Here is a 20,565-nt window from a genome sequence, read left to right as displayed (position 1 = left end):
TGATTGTAAGAGACTCGGGTAAACGCTGTGGCAGTCCAAAAGGAATATTAGGAGTTGGGGTTTTTTGAGTCCCTCAGGCACAATGCCCCAGGCAGTGAAAAGCCATCCTATCACCACTGCCCTAAATACAGAACTGCCAGAGCAGTTATAACTCTATGTAAAGCAATCACTTACTCTGGTCGGCAAATCACCAGGTCCCCTTTGTTGGTGCCATACGCCAATCCTAGGCCTGGCTCAGGCAGCCAGCGAGCGGAGTTTATGCTGACGTGTCTTCTCTGGTCGGCAGGCATTGGGTACAGAACGTTGAAAACTCTCTGAAAACAATAACAGGAGGTTACTTGACAGGACAATACAAGGCAGGAGAACCAAAAAGGCTCAAAGAAACATTCAGTCTCCCCACAGCAGCGCAGCTGGCCAAGGAGACATGTCACTTTACAGGATATTGCAAGAAACCATTAATCCAGCAGCAAGAGCAAGCAGCTGCTAGAAACGCATACACACGTGCCCCTGAGTGTTTAATAGGCTGACTGGCACACAGCTGTGGAGCAGAAGAAATTCTGACCCCAGGAGAACCTGCATGCCACTCAGTGGGCTGCACAGTCCTTCTATTCAAACTAATCAAACACAGTGATGGGGACAAGTGGTATAGTCATTAGAAAGCAGGACAACCGGGACTCTTCTGGCTTTCACCTCTCATTCTTAACTCTCTAGGGTGGAAGAGGAAATTGGCAAGTACGTGGGCTTTCAGCATCAAAAGTTTATTGTTGTTTTTTTCTTAAACATTTCAACACCTTCCTGAAAAACGTTTCAGAGTTTGACCAACAGTGCACAGCAGTGCACAAATGAAAATCAAAATCTGGAGATTATGAGAATAACACAGATCCCTCAGTTCAGGTCCCCTTCCAACAACCATCCATTTTACCCACGGTAAGGTAAGAAGCTGAAGAGCTGCTAAGTCTATAGGAGGTAGTTTGCATGGCTGCAAAGCCAGTGCTTCCCAAACACTGTGTTAATGCAGGTGAATGAAAACCCCTCTGCACATGAAGGACCAATAGCAAGCTTGACTTTCTGGTCTGCACTAGCTTGGTTTCCGAAGCACATGAGCTTGAAAAGCAAGAAGAATGAAGCGGAACAGATTCTACCTACGCAGATACTCTCCTTCTACTCCAAGAAGCTAATGTCTTTTGTACAGCACAACGCTTTCCTGCACCCTGCCATCCAGCAACTAGAACTGGATATACTGACAACACTCCATTCAGCCAGAAAATATGACACATGTAGGTCATAAAAACAAAGGCATGGGAAGCAGAAAGAGGTGTAATGAGCCAGTCTGGCTACCAGGAACAGACAGGGACAAGCTGCTTCAGTGGACTGGGCCATCAGAGCACGTCCCATCACGGCTTCAGAAGGGTAGGACTGAAGACCGGATTTACAATTCCAAATCATTAACAGAATTTCTGCAGAAATTTACCTAGGGTTTAAACCTGTAATCACTGCATGTTACCCAGACGTCGAATCTAGATTTTCAATGGGATAAGTCCCAGGTGAAAGATGTTTTCATTAGATTTTCTGGAGGGCAACCATCCATCCATCACAAAACCTTTCTTCCAGACTCCCCAGAAGAGGCAATGTTGCTGGAAAGGGAATGAGGATGTGCTGGAATAACAGAATAAAGGTAGATGGGAACACAGATCAACCACTACTGCACTGCTGAGGTGGCCTGAAGTAATAATTAAAATTCATTAGGGCAGGACTCAGCAGCTAGCATAACAAACTGGGGCTGTTTTTCTCTGTAGCTCTACTGCCCACCCCACATCTTGTCTGTTTGACAGTTTAACTCAAGAAGTCAGAGGCAGAGACCACTTTAACTGTATGACCTCAAACAGCTAGTACCCAGAACCTTCATCTTAACCATCACAATGCAAACGAAGTAAGTCAGAGCAAAACAATATAGCTATGTTATTTCCCATCATCACTAACACATTTAGGCTCTTCTGTGAGGAGGCCACATTAAAAGAAAAAAACATCCTTAAGGACTTGTCTGTCTGAAAGAAGCTAGTCACTCTTCACCCTGGCTATCATTCAGCAGTTAGTGTATTCAGAGAAGCTCGGTGTTTGGATGGAAGGAACAGGCCCTTAGGGGTTTATCTAGCTCTTACCCATCCCTGTCATGTCTGCCCTGTTCCCTCCCCACATTGCTTGCTGTGTGTAGGGAGGGGAGGCAGGGGGAGAAAAAGAGGTTAAAAAAAAAAAAAAAAAATCAGATGTACGATGGTAACACCTGTTACCATGGAGATTATGGTGCACTCTGAGATGGGAAGACTGGATTTTGAGAAGGAGGAGGAAGAAGGGGAAAGGGAGGGGTCTGCTAGAGCTGGGAGCACAAATTCATAAAATAAGCATTCCAAATCTCTCAAGAACTGCAGGGGTTTTCCATCATATCCTTCTTTGGCAAGTCAGAAACAAATTGTTTCTCTTCTCCCGAGAATGGCTTTGCAAGGTATCACAGCTAGAGTAGAGAAGCTGCCTTCCTGGGCTAGCTGCAAGCTCTCCTCCGCTGGCAGGTGATTTTCCACAGCCCTTGTCCCCCAGCCACAACCAGCCACACGGAGGAGGGAGACTTGCTATCTACAGCTCAGCACCCAGGTGCTTTTTCAGTAAATAGCACCCCACGGAAAGTGCTGCCAAGGACACAGGTCTGGTTCTGACAACCTGCAAAAATGTTGGCTGAGGGCAGAGTCTCAAAGACAAGACGGCTTAAAAATTCCGTGTAAGAGTAGTCGCTTCACCACTCCACTCCATTCACTTCTAAACAGCTTGTCACGCCAAAGAGCTCCCCTCCCCTGCTGCTTCCCACTCCCACGCTAATGGGACAACTCCATGCAGTGTTAAGGGTGATGACATCCGTGCGTGTGGTAATTAGTACATAAAAAGAGAAAGCAGCTGTACTGGCATAATCACCACTCGCAGCAGTAACCAGGACCCAGCTAATCAATCTGATGCAGTCATACCGACTGGCTGTTGCGATTGCATCCATTAGCAAGACCCCCTACTCTATCCACAGAGTGGGGAAAAAAAAAAAGTAAATTGAAGTTCCTTCAACATCAGCAAGTCTCTCTCTTCAAAGAAGGTCAGAAGCCTGCCAGGAAGCATTATTCTCCACAGATCATAGCTAATTCCTTTCAGATTTTGTTTTGGTTTGTTTGTTGGGTTTTTTTCCATTGCTAAATCTTATAAAAAGTTACTGAGATATTTCAACTGAAGTAGACAGCCTGAAAACATACCACAGTGACCACACCTCTTTCCCAGTGGGACTGAACTTCTAGGAATAATATTCAAGTTATTACAGGAATCCTACACTAACACGATCCTCCAGCTTCTAGGTCAGCAGATTGCTGCCAAGCCTCACACACTGTTAAAACTAGCAATGAGAATGCATAAAGTTGACAACTCACCAGTTCCCTTTCATGAGGGCTGGACCACAGGCTAGTTGCAGGTCATGTGTAAACAGCTATGCTGATGACCAAGGGTTCAGGAGCCAATATAGAACCACTGTTGTAAGAGTCCACTAATCTTTAAGGTGCCCACCAGACTCTAGCACAGCCTCCAGAGAGTTTATTTTTAATAGGGTGACATTTCCATTTAGGAGTGATATCGTACAACATCACACTTTATCACTGCCAGCAGTCACAGAAAGCTTCCAGGCTCTTCACCATAACCCATGTCAAACTTCCTCTTAGCATCACTATACTTCTAATTCAATCACCACACCATTAGACATGGCGATTCAGCATTTTATTAAGTTGGCAGTTGCATTTGTTTCCATATGCTGTTCCAAAACAGAGTTTTGAATGGTATGTTTCTCTAACTAGAAACACGGCGAAGTCTGAGGAGTGGGAGCTTCAGAACCTTCCTATGGAAGCTTAAGCCCAAACAGGCAACATAAGTGTAGCAAGCTGTTCTCTTCTTGGCAACAACACAAACATATAGAAGTCATTTCAGTAGGCAAGAAAGGTCCTACCCCTTCCCTTTAGGGGTTGCCACACAGCCCAGCCTGGATTACACAGAACAGTTGCTTGACCTGTGCTTATGTTTGAAGAATAACTTGTCTCTGGTGATCTCCCTACACTTCACAGGACATTCCAGAAGTCTTCTGTTATTTCACAGACTCCATCTCTCCTCTGAGTTCAGGGGATGTCAGCAAGATAAAATGTCTTCCTGTAGAAATACCAAAACTGTCTAGGTAGCTGAGCTTACACACAAAAGGCGATGCTCATACAAAAGGAAAGCAATACTCACTAAAGAAACTGCTGGTTTATTCCATTCTACATCCCTGTCACCATAGAGTGTGGGGAAAGATTTGGGTGAGTAATTTATGTCTGCACTTCTCCATTTTCAAAGACCACACTGGAAGCAGTACTTATCTCTTTGGTGTGCCTTCTTCATCCTCCCTGAACAGAAGTGGGCACATACATCATCTACTGAACTCCCTAAAGCTCTTTTCCTCACTTCACAGCCACTTCTTCAGTGTTGAATTCAGCCAGGAAGAAGATGGCTCAGAGAAAGCAGGGCTGTGAGACACCAGGAAAAGAAAAAAAAAAACAGGTCCTTGAAGTGCTCAGCAAACAAGCTGCATGTGGAGGGCAAAGGCCACCCCAAGTCCACTGCTGCTCCCCTTCCGACTTGTCAGTGCTGGCGCATCAGTACTGTAGCACCTGTCACAGCCACCGCTTAGGTATTAAACTAAATATTTACTTATGGCAGAGAGTCATGAGAGGCTGCATGACAATCAACAGCCTGGAGGAATCTTTCCCGATGATCTCTTCCTCTCTGTCAAGCTGCTGTACTTATGTGGGAAGAAGGGGGCCCAGGGCACAACACAAGCACAGAGCTAGACAGTTAATTTGTACCTGCCCTGGAGGGATAGGAAAACTTTTTGCTAAAAGTCTCTGCTCTGCAAAGTCCTAGTTATTGACCTAGCGCTTCCCTCTTCCTCTCCCCCTCTGTCCCAGGGAAAATGCTCCTATTTAATAACGCTCTTCAAATTCCACCTTTCTCCTCCATTTCTGGGGGGTATCAACATTAAAAAGCTGGAGAGGGCAATCGCCAGGAGCCTGTCAGTCACCAGAGCAGCCGCCGGATGCCTCCAGCCTGTGCCACTGCTGCCATTTGGCAATGGTGCTGCACTGCTAGCCCGGTCTGAGCGGCACCGTGCCTGGCCAAAGCGGGGGCACCACAGCATCTGCACAGCCCTCTCTTTGCCCAAGGCCTTCCCACCTCTAAGGAGAGCAATGGAAGGCAGAGGAGTGCTGAACACTCCTTGTTTTGGCAGAGTGGGACCTTTCTTCTCTCTGGCACTCAAGAAAGAAAAAAAAAAAACCAAACCAACACGTTTTGAAGCTGGAGGAGAAGAGAAAGTTGGCACAAGGGGGTAGGGAAGCTCAGCAGGAGCTCTTGCTTTTTATCTTTTTAAATTCAATAGAGACATTCCTGCTCTCGACGAGATGCATCGCCTTTCAAGATGCCAATAAATTTCAAGCCATTACCTTTGCTTTGCCCAAGCAGTAAACCCGGCTGTTAGATCAGCCTCGATAAAGACTGCGTGGGGAGGGGGTGCAGCTGCTCTCTTGTTTACACGGGGACATCTTGTCATCCGTGAAGCTCCATCCTGACAGGTAAAGGGAGGGGAAAGGCTGGAGCAGACCAGGTGGGTTTATCAGGCACCAACCTAAAATTTAATTATTAATTTTCAACTGAATCAATGCTGTCACCAGAGGCGGACTGAACATGAATACACACAGGAAGAGAAACATCTAACATGCTCAACCCAACCACAAGAAATTTCTTACTGGGAGGACTGGTAAAATCCACACCTTCGTGGCCACTCTGACCTGGGTTGCAGAGAAAAGTGCTTCGGAAAGGAGTGTTGCTCTCTGGTGAATGGGCACAACTGTACTGGCAGCCAACATTTATACCTTGTGCCAGCATGAATCTAAAGTTTATGATGGTAAACAAAGTGCTTTTCATATGGATGCAGGTTATACCACCAAAGTAACTGTGGAGAGCTTTGCCAGTGCAATTGCAGCTATACCAGAGCTTCTGGTGGATGCAGGTACTTCATTTCGTAACACACTTTAGCAAACTAAGCTGCGTGAACTATGTGATACATACAGGCTACGCCGCCCTAAAAGTGCCGCCAATCCACAATATTAAGTTTCCTGAAAGCATACCTCAAAGCAAAGTGTGCCTATAGTATGACACTACCCAAAAAGCATTAAAAAAATGCAGAAAGCTACGAAGTGCACTTGTATTTGCAGAGCAGCAGATGAGGTGCAGCGACAGGATGAAGGCATAAGCAGAGCAAAACCAACAGCGGTCCAACCAGGGCTGCACACATGTTGCGTTTCCCCACCTGCCCTTCATCTTGTGCTCCACAATCTGACCTTGAACAAAAACTTGAAGTTCCAGAAGTTTCACTTCGTCTTTCTTGATTGCAAGCACTTTACTGAGGCTGAACAGCCTCTAAGTAAATTAATATCTTTTTTTGCCTTACTCATCCCAATAGGGTGTTGCCACTGAACGGCCTCACCTTGTTTTTTATTTTATTTTTTTAAAGTCAATGTGTTAACTAGTTCACTTCTGACATCAGGATATCAGATAAATTGCTATGAAGCATCTACCATTCTACTGAAACTGACTGCTAAAATGCTATCAATTAGTTTAAACAAGTCTGTGACTTTTTAAGGTCCAGAAGCATAATATATCCTAACCTGATCTCCTTAATAAATAACACTATCCCTTTTTTTGCTTAGATTACATTCTTTGCCTTCTACTTATGAATAAGACAACGTCCAACAGCATTTTAAAACAAGGCAAGTCTCCCATTTGTTTGGAAGGAGTCTCCTTTCTGTATCTATATGCAGATACAGAGAAATAGGCATGCATTGCCCATAATCAGATGGAAGAAAATGGGCTTTTTTTTTTTTTTTGCTCCCAGTCTCTTCTTATTAGACAGGTTGGTCTATGCTGCTCTGAATCCCTCCCCCCCAGCTGATTCCTGCCAACAACGTACATGGCTTTCCATTAGATCTTCTCTGTTAAAATGGAAGAAGTAAAAAAAATAATGCACTTATCTTTTTGGATTTGTCAGTCTTATCCTCAAATGGATCGTATCATCTCATGCTCCACACAAATAAAATTTCTTTCAACTCCATTTGTCTTCCCCAGACGCAATAGGATCATATATGAAATTCTTCTTCAGTCTTTACCAGTACAACAAACCTCTTTCTGCACCTGCTGCCAGTTCAGAAAATCCTAGCTTTGCTTTCTGAACCACAGCGAATTAAATGAGAACTAACCCTTAATTTTCAGCAACAACTGAAACCTTAATTGAGGATACTTGATTTAATTCCTAAAACAGGACGGGACCAGAAGTTTCTGTTGGAAGGACTGAGAAACTTTATGCAAAGGTAAAACCTAGTTAGTTCTTCCTGACCATACTTGATCACATAATTTATTGCTGATCTTTCACATCAGGAGAAGTCTCATTACAGCACACCTAACCCTTCCTTTCTTCAGGCGAGCTCTTGGGCATTACCAGCTGGTACTTTATCTCACAAGCCTGCCATGCAACTACTACATGAGAAAGAGCTTTAAAATAACTACTGGGAAACTTCAAAACATTAACAAGAACTAGGTCTCATGAAGAAACTGATCGTCTCAGGTAACAAAGCTCTCACTCAGGAAAACAACACACTTGCAGTCAAGTGGCTCATTAATTTGCTATCTGTCTTCCAAAGGCTGCACATTCAGGGTAATACCTCTACAAAGCCCTTTAGGGGACTGGTCCAAACCCAGATCTGAAACTTAGGGCTGAGTAAGCAATAAATTGCTAAACACAACTATTGTCCTTTCACGTGTGCTTGTGTGTGGTTGAAACAGATGAAAGGAGAGAAACAGGAATGCCAAAAGGGGTGTTAGAGTGACAGGAGATAGATACCTATATATTCAGTGCCGCTGCACAAGTGAATTGAACTATGCAAACAGGACTGTGCCCCCAGCTATTGCCATCTCTTGCAAAAATCACCGACAGCTCTCAGTGCTGGAACAATCTAATAACAAATATAGTCACTTCTACGGCAAAAGGAATGACAAGCTGCTTCATTTTTGCCCTTAACTCAGACCGCAAGCCAAAAGCAGTACCTGTGAATTCCCCATTAAATGTCACACTGAGACTGTAACAGCAAAATCTACAATATGTTAAGGACCTAATGACAAGAGCAAAGGATTTGCGCACAGCTGCTGTTCCACCCTGCTCCCCGTCTGCTGAGCCTCAGTAGAATGGCATGCAAGATCAAGGGTCAACAATTTGTTGATGACAGAGCTACATGCACCCTCGTCTAGGTGACTCTGGCCGTCATCCAGCTGCCTACATGGCTGGAAGGTATAAGTACTGGAAGAAAGAGCTGTCTTAAATTTAATTCAAGAAAGATGGCAGGAAGAACTGGGAAAAAAAAAAAAAAAAAAAAAAAGAAAACTTCATGAAATTCCAAACCTCTTCTCAGCCCTGGCCAGTCTAGTGCAAATCTGGTAATAATTCGCTTTGGCTCCCTTACCCCTAATTTGACTTGGGCAAGATGACTGCACATAAATAATCTCAGACGTGGAACCATCTTGGCCATAATTTTTTCTACCTAATTAAAACCATGTACCCAACTGCGCAAAAGATAACAGTAGCTACTGTGGGGCAAACGGGCTGAAGACCTTACCTGAACTACGAGTACTCAGCACCCCTAACACTGTACCCCATATTAAACAAAAGGCCTTGGCTCTCAGCTTCACATCCCATGAAGTGAAAACACCCTGAGTAGACGTCATTTGCCTTTTCTTCACACCATTTGGCTAAAACTGACGCTTCTCCCATAGTTAACCATCACATGAAATATTAAAACAACATTTTATGAAGGGATCCTAATGAATTTTAAGGTCTTACAGTTTCTTGTGGATTCTGCCTCAGTAGACTTCATGCAGGCAGGGGCAAGTTGGTCAAGATAGCAATTTAACTAACCATCCTGGGTTGAGAGACGCAGGATTAACTTCTCTTCTAATGCTGGGGAAAATTGCACTTTTAGAAGACTCTAGTGTCTGAATTTGTGAAAATATTTGCTTTATAGCCAGCCAGGCTCTGTGGGATTCAAGGTTTTAGTGTTTTTGAGCCTTGCCAGGTGCAGGGACAAGGAGGAACAAGGCCTGGGCATTTGAACCAGGCTGGCCAACAGAATTATTTCATACCATGAACATCACGTTCAACATAAATTAGAAAAGTTAGCTGCATAGCTGGCTCTCTCCCTGACAGTGGCAGTCCAGACAACTCCTTGCCCCTGTGCCGGACCCCTGAGGCCTTCCCTTCCTCCTGAAGCCATTGCGCTCACAGGGTCCGACATTTGCTGTCCCTGCTGGGAGTGCACAGCTTCTGCTGAGAGAATGGGCTGAGTATAATTCCTGTATATCTTATATCAGTATCGGGATTAATACTGGTTCTTTAGTATTATTGTTAATTATTTAGTCTTAGTCTATTAAATCTATTTATATTTCAACCCTTGTGTTCCTTTGTGTTCCCCGATTCCCCTTTCCGGGTGGGGAGGGGTCATCGGGTGATAGAATAATTGTCTAACGACAATAGATTGTTATGGGTTCTCTCAAACCATAACACTAACTCTTACAACACCCGACATAGCCAAAACCCACGTTGGTGAGCGCTGCTTATCCTCTGTTTTTCTAAAGATACCTGCCAGAATCTGCCGATACACGGAGGATGTAAAACTATTTGGCTTCAAGCAGACTCTTGTGCTCCATTTCATATTAAAAGGAGGGATTTCCTGTATCGGTTCAGAAAAGGGTTCTATCCCCATGCCCTCTTCCTAGCATCAGGAAGATACTGCGACTCTACTCGGATTTTTGGTAGTCTAAGAAACATCCACCTGGTTCAACTTCTGCCAACAGTGAAGAATTCCTTTGGGCAGTAACTGAATGGATTATTTGCAGTTCTACTCAAGAGTTGTAAGAAGCTCCCCCCGTCCACCTGAAGAGGTCAAAATCTCTCTCAAAAGGAGACACAAGGGACCACACCAACGAGCACGTTTTTTCAATAACGCAGCAAGAGGTTGGTACTCTCTTTCTTGCAAACCGCTCTTGCTTTCAGAAGTATGTTAGTTCATATGAAGTTTTCCACTGGAGGTAACGTGTTGCAGTAAGCTATCTCCACGTATTCTCCTAACCAATTTTCTTTTTACATTTTCAAGGGTTCTGACAAATCTGTGACTTGAGCCCCAGTGAAGCAAGCGTGCATGGCCATTTGCTTTCAGGCTTAAAGCCCCTTTGCTTATGGCTGCGGGAGCATCCACAGCTCATCCAGTAAGTCAATGAGGTCTGGCAGTGATTTTTGCAGACCACACCGGATATGTTCTACTGACACTTGCATGAAGCTCAGAAGAAAACAGCACTCAATGCAATTGTGCATCTTCTAACATATTCTGTGTATTGTCCTTGTTAAGACTTAACATGCTGAAAAAAAGCTTGGCTCTGTGCTAAAACTCCGCGTGCCTTTCTGCTTCAGGCCCTTCTTCCTGCAGTATTTGGAATTCTCCACCTGTTTACAATGGAAGTGTACACATATTCTGTTCCATCCAGGCTACTGACCGACCACTTCATTGGGACGTTTCCCAAATATCAGTAGTCCTGTCAAGAGTCAATTCCAGATCTCCACAGCCTGAATTTCCCTTCCAGATTCAAAGCACAATGCAGTATTTGAGAAGGGGCTTGGTTAAGTCATCTTATCTTCACAAACGGCATGATTTGCTCTTCAGCTTCATGCCAATCAAATTTTTCTATCACCTACTTCACTTTTTGTACCCTCAGCTTAAAAGCCTATTTCCAAGTTTTATTTTAATTTGGATTATAGCAATCATGTTTTTCTGATATTTCAGAGTTCATTTCCTCTGGGTAAAATGACAAACATCAAATATTGCTAGGGCAGAGTTCGTGAATGCCAGAAAAACTACCTTCTGGCCTTCTTTCTCACTAGTATCCATTTCTAACAGACCCAGGGTAATATGATCCTTACTCTACTACATTTTTGAGGAACCTCAGTTCCAACCAAGTTTCTAATTTCATGGTTTTCTAAGTTCTTAACTTTCATATACTCTTGGAATCATACAGAATGCAGAAATCACCCTAGACCCAAGCAGCTTGAAATCAAATCCTCTTTTTTTTGGAAACCAGCTCCAACTATGATTTTAAAAATAGACTGCAAAAATCTATTCTTTCTCCATATTTGGAGTTCCTTCTCCAAACTTCCCATCTCTGAAACTCAAATATTTCCAGACAATTCCCAGTACCACTGCTACCTGTACCACCCCAAGCTAGAGATATGCTAAAAGCTATTCCTTCCCTGTACTTTCCAGCTACAGATGGATTTCAGAGATGTTAGCTAGGTTTGCAAAAAAAAGACAAAAAACCCAAAAAACCAAAAACCAAACCAAACCACAAACACAAACAACAAAAAATGAAGCTTATGCATACTACTCCTGTTAAAAGTCAACACTACTAGAGAGCTTTTTAAGCCTCAGTCTGAAAAGCAAACTTGTTCTTTAGCAAAGCCAGGTTTCCATCTGAAATGCTAAGCAGATGAGTCTTAAGGGAGTGAATAGAAAGAGCATGAACCTCTAGCTCATGACTCTACCATACTTGATGACAATTCACTCTTTTACTCCATTTTTGAGCATAATTCATAACTGTGAAATCAGGTCAGCTCTGACCTGTAGAACTCTACCCAATCTCTCTGAAATATTAGGAGCAAGATGTATATAGACAATGCAAACTTGTATAACCAAGATGCTCCTCAATACAATCCAGAAGTGCTGTAGTTCTCCGAGAGAACATTTCTCTTCAACTCTGAAAACTACACCAGCAGCCAGTGGATTTCTAGGTGCAAATGTACTAGACTTTCACTTAACAAGACCAATTAATTGCATCTTCAAAACCTCTATTTCAACAACAAGATGGAGGAAACTCTCTGAGGAACAGAAACCTGTGGAGGAAGGGTTAATTGGGAACAGAAATAATCACTGCGTTTCACTCCTCAGCAGGTTGCCATGCTTTTGCAGTGACTTACAGATCACATTGCCAAGCCCTACTCTCCCAGTTCATTGATTGCAAATCAAAAGACATCAGTGAACGAAGGACCAATTGCGAGACAACTTACAAGAATTTTCATATAATCTTATGTAGCACTTCTCTTGAATTTCTCTCTTGGGAGTTTTGCGAGTAATGTAAAATTAAAACATCCACAAAGCATTCCTTCAGAACATGGCTGTGACTTATTTTTAATTAAGAAGTTGAGTAACAATTGCTTTGTGTTACAAGCTGTTGGCACAGAGGCAATGAAGACGCTTTCTGATTCTCTCTAATGCACACATTAAATTAGAGATTGAGGAACACAGTTTCACCAGGTTTCCTAAACTGGCCAAGCTGCAAACAGGGTTCTACTCAGCAGAATATGAATACATCAGCCACTGTAACGACAGTGTGCTAAGAATATTATAAAGTCTGCTACCTAAAGCGCTATTTTCATTTTGCACGTCTGGAGAAGTATTACAAACTTATGGAGCAGTCTTAGTGCAAAAGACAGAAGAAATACCTGTAGTTGATCTACTAATTTTTAAAACTAGATGAAGGAATAATATTTACAAGATTAACAGCTTTATGTTTTCCAAGCTTGGTCCTACAGACTGCACAAGGATGACCAACAACACACCAGAATGTTGAAACAATACTCAACATCATCCCGCAGGAAGGATCTTTAACCACATTAATTCAAACTGGTCTAGTTGTGACCCTGTCACATATGCAGAAGCTGAAAGTCCAAAGCAAGTCAGAAATGAGACATTTTTAACATCTTTAAACATGATGTGGGGAAGGGGAAAACAGCAAATTAGTTAACAAATCCTGCTAGACTGGATAGATTTGAAAATGTGGGGGAAAGGTTTTGGGAAGCTAAAAATACATGTGCAAGAAAGATGAAAAAAGCAACCTTTAGAATACAAGCAATCCATCTGGAGAAAAATAATCCAGAACTACAGCAGATGAGAACGACAGGAGTGCAGTGATGCGGAGCAAGTCTGAAAAGCAAGAGTTGGAAAAAGTGTACAAAATTTTCAATGCACCATAACAGCAAAAAAAGAACAAAAATGTCAGTTTTTGACTGCATAAGTAAAGCCCCATAGTCCAAAAAAAGGCAGAAAAAAAAAAATACCCTCTGTGGGCTTCTGGTAAGACTATGCTTATCACATTACGTATATTTAAACATATCCCAGAATGAGGACAAAAAAAAAAAAAAAAGAAGGGTATTTTGGAGAGAATTCAGAAGAGAAAAAAACTGAAAGCTGGAAGATTAAATTACAAGAAAAGATTAAGGGAATACAAAGCATTACTTCACTAAACGGTGACTAAGAGCAAGGGTAGAAGCATTTGAAGAGTATAACACACCATAGGAAAAGAAGATATGTTTGAAATGGAGATGAAGAAATATAAATGGAAGATTTAGACAGAAGCTTACTGATTTAGCTGGCTACAAAAAAGTGCCTCCAAAAGGAAGGGCTAGAAGCCATAGCAACTGGAGTTTAGAGCAAATGTAAAGGACAGATGAGAGGAAGAGATGTGGTTTTAACTAATAGGACTCCTCTATCTTAACTTATTATGATATGGTAAAAAGACTGGGAAGGGATACTACCGTATCTGACAGTAAAAGCTACGTATTTCACTAGGATCTTGAAATAAGAAACTGTATCAGGGCAAACTACACTTTTAAAAGGATCTAACAGGATACAGAATCCATGTAATTAATGATCTTATCATATCCACATGGCCTTCACCTACCGTACCCACTAACCAAGTTGTGCTTTTTTCATAAATGCTTTCTAATATCTCTCTTACCTTAAGAGGCTTGTACCAGAATGGCAGCTCAGAACCAGGGCTGAAAAAGTGCTGACTGGTGCACCAAAGAATATCCTCATCATTGATGTTCCCTTGCCTTATAACATGGACCAGATGGCGATGATAAACCAGAGTTTTGTATCAGCTGATAAAGCAGCCCATGTAAGGATGCAGCTGAGATGACCCTCTCTGCATCATGAGCAGTCTGGAGAGCAACTACAGAGTCTGAAGGTGAATCAAGCAATTTCTCCCAGCGACAAGTCTCTCCACAGTGCCAGGCCACTTAGACAAATGGCTCATTGCAACCCTTGTACACTGGGAAAGCTCTGTCAAAAGTAGTAATAATTAGAGGGGCCTTTTAAAAAAGAAAAATGTTTAAGAAGGGAAAAATAAAAGAAAGAAGAGAGAGGTAACAGAGGGAAAAAAAAGCTGCTCGAGAAACGAATTCCACTATGAATAGTGGAAAAGTTTTGAATTCTATTTTTCATCTCCTGCAACAAGTCACCTGATTACATGGCCTAAAACTTGAATCCAGCCCAAATTTCAGCTTTAGAAGTTACCTAGTTCTGCCTCCTCAATTCCCTTTACGTATTACCAACTGGATGTGACTCTTCCCATCCTAAACTGTCACTGAACAGCTGTTGTACTCTGCTGATGAACAAAGCAAGATACATGTGTTTCCTTAACTCTATTTGCCAGTTTGCAAAAAGATGAAGGTTTTCCCTCAGGTACTAAATGAGTCAGAGCGAGTTCAGCTCTCCCACAAAGCAGAGGTACAGAAAGATAATTCCATTGCCAAAATATGCCTACATATACATAGAAAACTCATGAATAAATAGTCAACTAAAGCCTGTTTGGCAAAAGTATGGTAAGTCTCACCTTCAGTCCGCAAGTATGATATGAAGCTTGGCTCCTACCCTTCCTGAAACTGCTGGTGGCTGCTCTCCTAGAGGTTAGTCACTTCTAGGAATGTTAAGGAAATGATCCTGAAGCATCAGCTGAAAAATTCCCTCAGCAAAGCTAACTGTAGTACCACAAGCAAGGTGCTTATTACTCAAAGAAGTACGAAAGACCTATGAGGTATTCTGAATGATATCTAGACTCAGGGATGTATTCCACAACATGGAATGTATTTGTCATTGTATTTGAAACCAGAGTAAAGTTTCACAATTCTGTTATAGTTACGCTTTCGTGCCATGTTTGCATACCTCTGTAATAAATTACTTGGCGTGTTTATTATTCAGTGGGCCTGGCACATGCTACCTCTTTGCTATCATGACCTGGCAACTAACTACAAGGCTAGAGCCAAAGCGAAACAAAATCACTGATGAACAGGCACAGAAACAGAATACACATACACTCACCCTCATAGAGGTTTCTCCACCGTGGGGCTGTTGCAGCCTGAAGACTTGAGCAACCATGTGTTCTGTGGAGGGGTGCAACAGGATACGTCGGGAAGCCAGTCCCACCATCACGTATCTGCCCATTGGAGACAGGCTCACAGAAATGGCATTAGGGCCTATGAAGAGAAGAAGGGTTATTTCTCTCACAGGGTGACATCCCTCCCCGTGCTTCATCCTCACAGCTTCTTCAATCCCATAATGTATGGCGTACTAGGCTCATTCTTATAAGGGGTAGAGAAGAATAAGAACTGCACAAGTATAAATTTTGCAAGGCATTTCCTTGCTGCAAACATCCTCCCACTAAGGCAATGACATTCTCTAAGGAATTAAAAACTATTCCTTAGCAGCTCCCCCATACTAGCACCTTACACATCCAGACCGTACCCCAAGTTTCTCCCCATCAGAACTATATTTGTGGCTGGTTGGAAGGCCAATAAAATATTTCCTGTTACTACAATCCCTGATGTTCAGACTATTGCATTTCTCACCCAGGGCTGAGTTCTGAGGTAACTTGTCACACCCCCACCCACCCTGACTCCTTCCTGCAGGCTTACCAAATCGCTTTGTGTAAAGCATCTCGCCCAAGTTGTGGGGAGCCAGAGAATACACAGCCAGGATTCCTTCATCAGGGAAGCCTCTCTGACTGCTGGGAATGAAGGCTGCCAGCAGTTGCCCATCGGCAGAGATATCGCAGCTAGCATCATTGTAAATCTTGCAGTTTTGAACAAGTACGTTCACAGAGGCTGCAAAGAAGAAAGGAACAGTGATTAAAGCACTCGGGTTCAACCGAGAATAAAGGAAGATTTAAAACTAATGTTGGAGACTGGACAGCACGTGCAAAAGGCACTCAAAACATTTAGCTTCCTCCAAAAGTTTATGAAACTGATTAATGTAAAACTTGCTCCAAAACGGAGATAAGACACTGCAATGAGCCCAGGAAATGAAATCTACTCACCTCCTGAAGCCTTCAGCCAAGAAGTAGTAGCAATTGCACTTTATCAAACCCCTCCTTTGTTGAGCATAACACCATCCTTTGCAAAGGACAGCACAATTTAAACAAGTTTCAAATTGTGACTCTGACAAACTCCAGCAGTGGTATCATTAGAAACAGTACACCTTAATTCATTTCCCCTTCCCTTGTGGAGCCCCTAGTTCCAGCTCCCCTTATCTCCAGTAAACAGGAGATGAGAGAAAAATTCCTCCCTGCAGATACATATGCTCATTTCTGACAGCTGATTTTTACACCAATCTTGGATAAAGCAAGTGAGAAAGGGCAGAGGTTTCTCCAGCCAGTCCTCCATTTCATTACTCCAGTATTTGAGATGCTCACGCAATCAGTGAAGTAACCGTTCAGCAGAGAGGGTAGTGAGCAGCAATTCACAAAACCTAAGTTTTACTTTAATCTCTGCTTCACCATCTCTGTTGCTGGGTGACCTCGTACAAATCTCTTCCCTTCCGTGCCTTGCATATGCAGACTACAAGCTTTTTAGGCTACTGAATCTTACTATTCACTTATGCCATTCCCAGTACAATGAGGTTTCAAGGCCTTCTAAGTACCACCATCACCAACGGTTCAATGGTGGCTTGATAAGACAAAGCTGGAGTTATGTTTACTCCCTGAGCCTCCCCTAAACGTGCTCCAGTTTTTCACCAAAACTGCTGCAATTATTCCAGGAAGTCCAGAGCTGAAAGTGCATACACTATTTTGGGGATGGGGAAGCTTCAGACTCTAGTATTTTCGAATTCAAGGGGATAGAAATAAAAAATAAAAAATAAAAAAAAAAGAAAGAAATCCCTCATTTGCAACATAGAAACTTTGCATGCTAGAAGATTGGACACCCCATCTCACATGCTTGAAGCTTGAGCATCACATGGAGCACTATGTCAACTCCTACAGTCCAGAAATTCTCAGAAGAGAGAACCATCAGACCATGCCCAGCCTTAAAAGTGGCTTTGATTTTGTTCAGCTAAAACTGCAGATGAGTTTGTGAAGGGACTTCTTGGGCTAGATTCCTTATTATCTTAACAAAAAAACAGTGCTAAGAACACTGTGTGCATACTTCTGAAAGTCTGAATTTCCAAACCAAATTAAGGCTGTAAACTCAAAGCTTTAACGAACTGGCGCGGCTGCCAGAAGAAACAATCCCTGCCCTTTGTTTCCAATAGTTCTGTGGAAAGAAAGCTACATCAGGGAACCGATATGGCTGAGAAATTGCTGACTGTTGTCTAGGTCACCTTTTAGCCAGAACAGTTTCCCAGCCTGGTGCGCCACCCGGCCACACAGACACTTACAGCAGCAGAAAAAGTAGTCACGACAGGGAAGCAGACAGGACTGCTCCCTTCTTCCAGCATTGCTGATTTAAAGCACTCGTTGAATCCCAACTTTAGTTCTTCTGGTCTCAAGGACATTTTTCCTGGGAACTGCTTTCCTACATGGTTGAGTATCGGCTTCAACTGTTTCATTTAAGAAACTCCGATGAAAAAGACGAGGAGGATAAAAAGTGGACTATGTAATTATGTTCCGTACCAAACCACCTACACCTGTACTCTAAATTTATTCAACCATTTTTTTTTTCAGTCTTGAAGCTGCTAAAAACAGTAATTTTCAGCCTAGTATAAACAGAAAGGTGCTGAACAGGAAAAGGTAAATAATGGTAGTCACTGTCAGTGCTGTAATAACAGAATCTAAAATACACATGGCCCCTTCAAAGAACAGACAGTCCAAAAGATGATAAAAAAGTGCTTAGTCTGAAGCTAGTTCAACAGAAAGACAACAGAAGAAAGATTAAGGACTACACTACATAATTTTTAAAAAGGCATCATTAAAATTTGCCCTTAAAAAAAATAATAATCTAGGCTTCACACAATACTGATTATGTCTTCAGAAGAGAAGATGGGCATCACAATAACTGCTGTGAACTAGCTAAAGGATACATGACACGTTGTACTACTGTACAAATTCCCAATTTGGGAAGATTCCTGCACAGTTCTTCAGTCACTCATTTCAAAACCAGTCCTATTTATGAGCTTTATCAATGGTCTAGGCACAGAGTGGAGCTGGTTGATGAATTCTGTTGATAAAGCTGGATGATTTCATTAACAGAGCATGATCAGACCACCCAGTGAACTGAAGCACACGGAAACGTAACAGAAGTGAAATGAAAGAATTCTAGCGTGTGTTAACATTTATGATTTTTTTTGCTTTACCGAGGAGCTTCTCAGTTGGAAACAAGAGAGAATCAACTGTGGTGATCCTAGTGAAGACTCAGCCATCTACCCAGCTTAACAGTGAAAGAGACGGCAATCCTAAACTGCACTGGGGAGCACACTTAATATAGAAATGTCAGTGCCAATATACACCCTTGTGCTGAGACCACATGCAGGATACTGGGCACGGCTTTCATCAGCCGTGTTCAAGAAAGATTAAACTCTAAATAGTAACAAGTCCAGCAAAGAGCTATCAAGATGATTGGGGAAAATGAAATATATATTTTATGTTAAAAAAAAAAAAAAAAAAAGATTGTGAGGAAATGGGATTGTATTTACAAAAAATACCCAAAAGTAAGTGCCAGAAAAACATCAGTTCTCTTCACAAATAATGCTGACAGGTGAATAAGTGGGTAAAAGCAGCCATTAAGTTTGGAAATCAGGAGATTTCTACCAGAATAAGCAAAATCCTATAATAGTCTTTTAACAGAAGTGAAAGGGGCAAAGAATTTAACCAATTTTAAGATAGAATAAGAGGAACTATAGGATGTGCTTGCCTAAGACAGCAGGAAGCTAGACTCAGTGGTTAAGGGGGTCCTTTCTCAACAATTCCTTTGTAGTTGTACTCTTAAAAAGCAGTTATCTAAAAAAAATTACAAAAAAAAAATAAGAAAAAGAAAAAAAGGGAATGGGAACTTACTGGACAGTTGAATATTGAGAGTCTCCCAGCCAAACCTGAGTTAACTGCTTAAACGGGAACCAAGCAAGAAGGCCAGCAACAGAGCAAAACTACACGTTACACAGGGAGGGCATTTGCCAGATATACAACTATAAAAAAAAAAAAACTGCAAAAAACTATGATTATAAGAAGAGAAAATACAGTCCAGTCCCTTTCTTTGGGGTCTAAAAACTGTTCTCTCTCATTCCTATTCCGCTACATATTTTTGCCCTGCATCTCTGGGCTCGGGACGCAGTTTCCATGAGGTAGCCACAGTTTCTCCACAATGTTAACTACTGTCATTTGATGCTCAATATCGGAAGTAGTGAGATTGTCTACTTGCTTCATCAGACCAAAGGCATGGGTGTCATTTAGCTCAAGGACCCTTCTGTACTGCTGAACTCCTGGTGCTTTTCAAAGAAGCGCAGGAAGTTTTAGAGGGGAGAGATACCGATTTCTCCGGGCACAGGTGATGTTTCTTCCTTGCTCCTGTAACTATTGAAAATCACAGTCTATAGAATCCATGCCTCTTCTCAGCTTTTAAAGTTTGGGGTTTTTTAATCTAATTCACAAGAAAAGAGACACCCACACACCTTTATTTTTGCAAGGTAAGAAATGCTTGTACTTCTTCTGTACCATTTACAAATTCACAGACACTGCCATATCTTGTACATATCCTCACAGTTCCATGGCTATATTTTTCCTTTCCAGGTCCTCTAAATCCTCTTCCTCATCTAGCATATACTATATGCCTTTTTAAAATAATGTTGGGTTTGGATCACCAGTCACCAAGAGTCTATTTATCATATAGCACATGTTCACTTATTTTCTATCTACACAGTCATCCCGTCGTCGTCCCCCTTCCTTTTTTTTTTGCTGAGCAGTCCACAGTGATGGCCAACATGATTGCATATCTTGTTCTTTTTAAAGTTTGTTGCATATGGTAAATGCCTCTTAGCAAAACAGATTGTGAGCTCCGCTGCCAGAAGTGAACTATCGTTCCCCCTTGATGTGTGCCTGGAACATAAAACATCACAGATGCGAGTTGTGCCTAACAAGACAGAGCGCCCTTTATTTCAATCTTGCAATATCATTATGGTTCTTTGCCCTTCCCTCATTTACAAAGGATGAGGGAGATTCAGGTAGCACTTACACCTAAAACCAAGGGAGCCTACTCCGATAGCAGAAAAAGTCTAATTGCGAGAGGCAGAGATCTCAGCGAGGTTTCATTTTAAGGACCATTCC

The 20,565-nt window shown here is 42.2% G+C and overlaps 1 protein-coding gene across 5 annotated transcripts in view; it reads right to left on the bottom strand.

Annotated features, from left to right (window-relative positions):
• The window catches only part of AMBRA1 (autophagy and beclin 1 regulator 1), a 129,768-nt gene that overhangs the window by 29,439 nt on the left and 79,764 nt on the right, over positions 1-20,565 (bottom strand). For all 5 annotated transcript variants that reach the window (XM_074148754.1, XM_074148755.1, XM_074148756.1 and 2 more), the window contains 3 exons: positions 15,950-16,138; positions 15,357-15,511; positions 175-314 (listed from right to left, as the gene is read on the bottom strand). In XM_074148754.1, coding sequence (XP_074004855.1) covers positions 175-314; positions 15,357-15,511; positions 15,950-16,138 — 484 coding nt within the window. The remainder of the gene's footprint in view (positions 1-174; positions 315-15,356; positions 15,512-15,949; positions 16,139-20,565) is intronic.

The sequence above is a fragment of the Numenius arquata genome, chromosome 6 (genome assembly GCF_964106895.1).
Source record: "Numenius arquata chromosome 6, bNumArq3.hap1.1, whole genome shotgun sequence".
Lineage (NCBI taxonomy): Eukaryota > Metazoa > Chordata > Aves > Charadriiformes > Scolopacidae > Numenius > Numenius arquata.
This window is presented reverse-complemented; position numbering and strand designations above follow the sequence as displayed.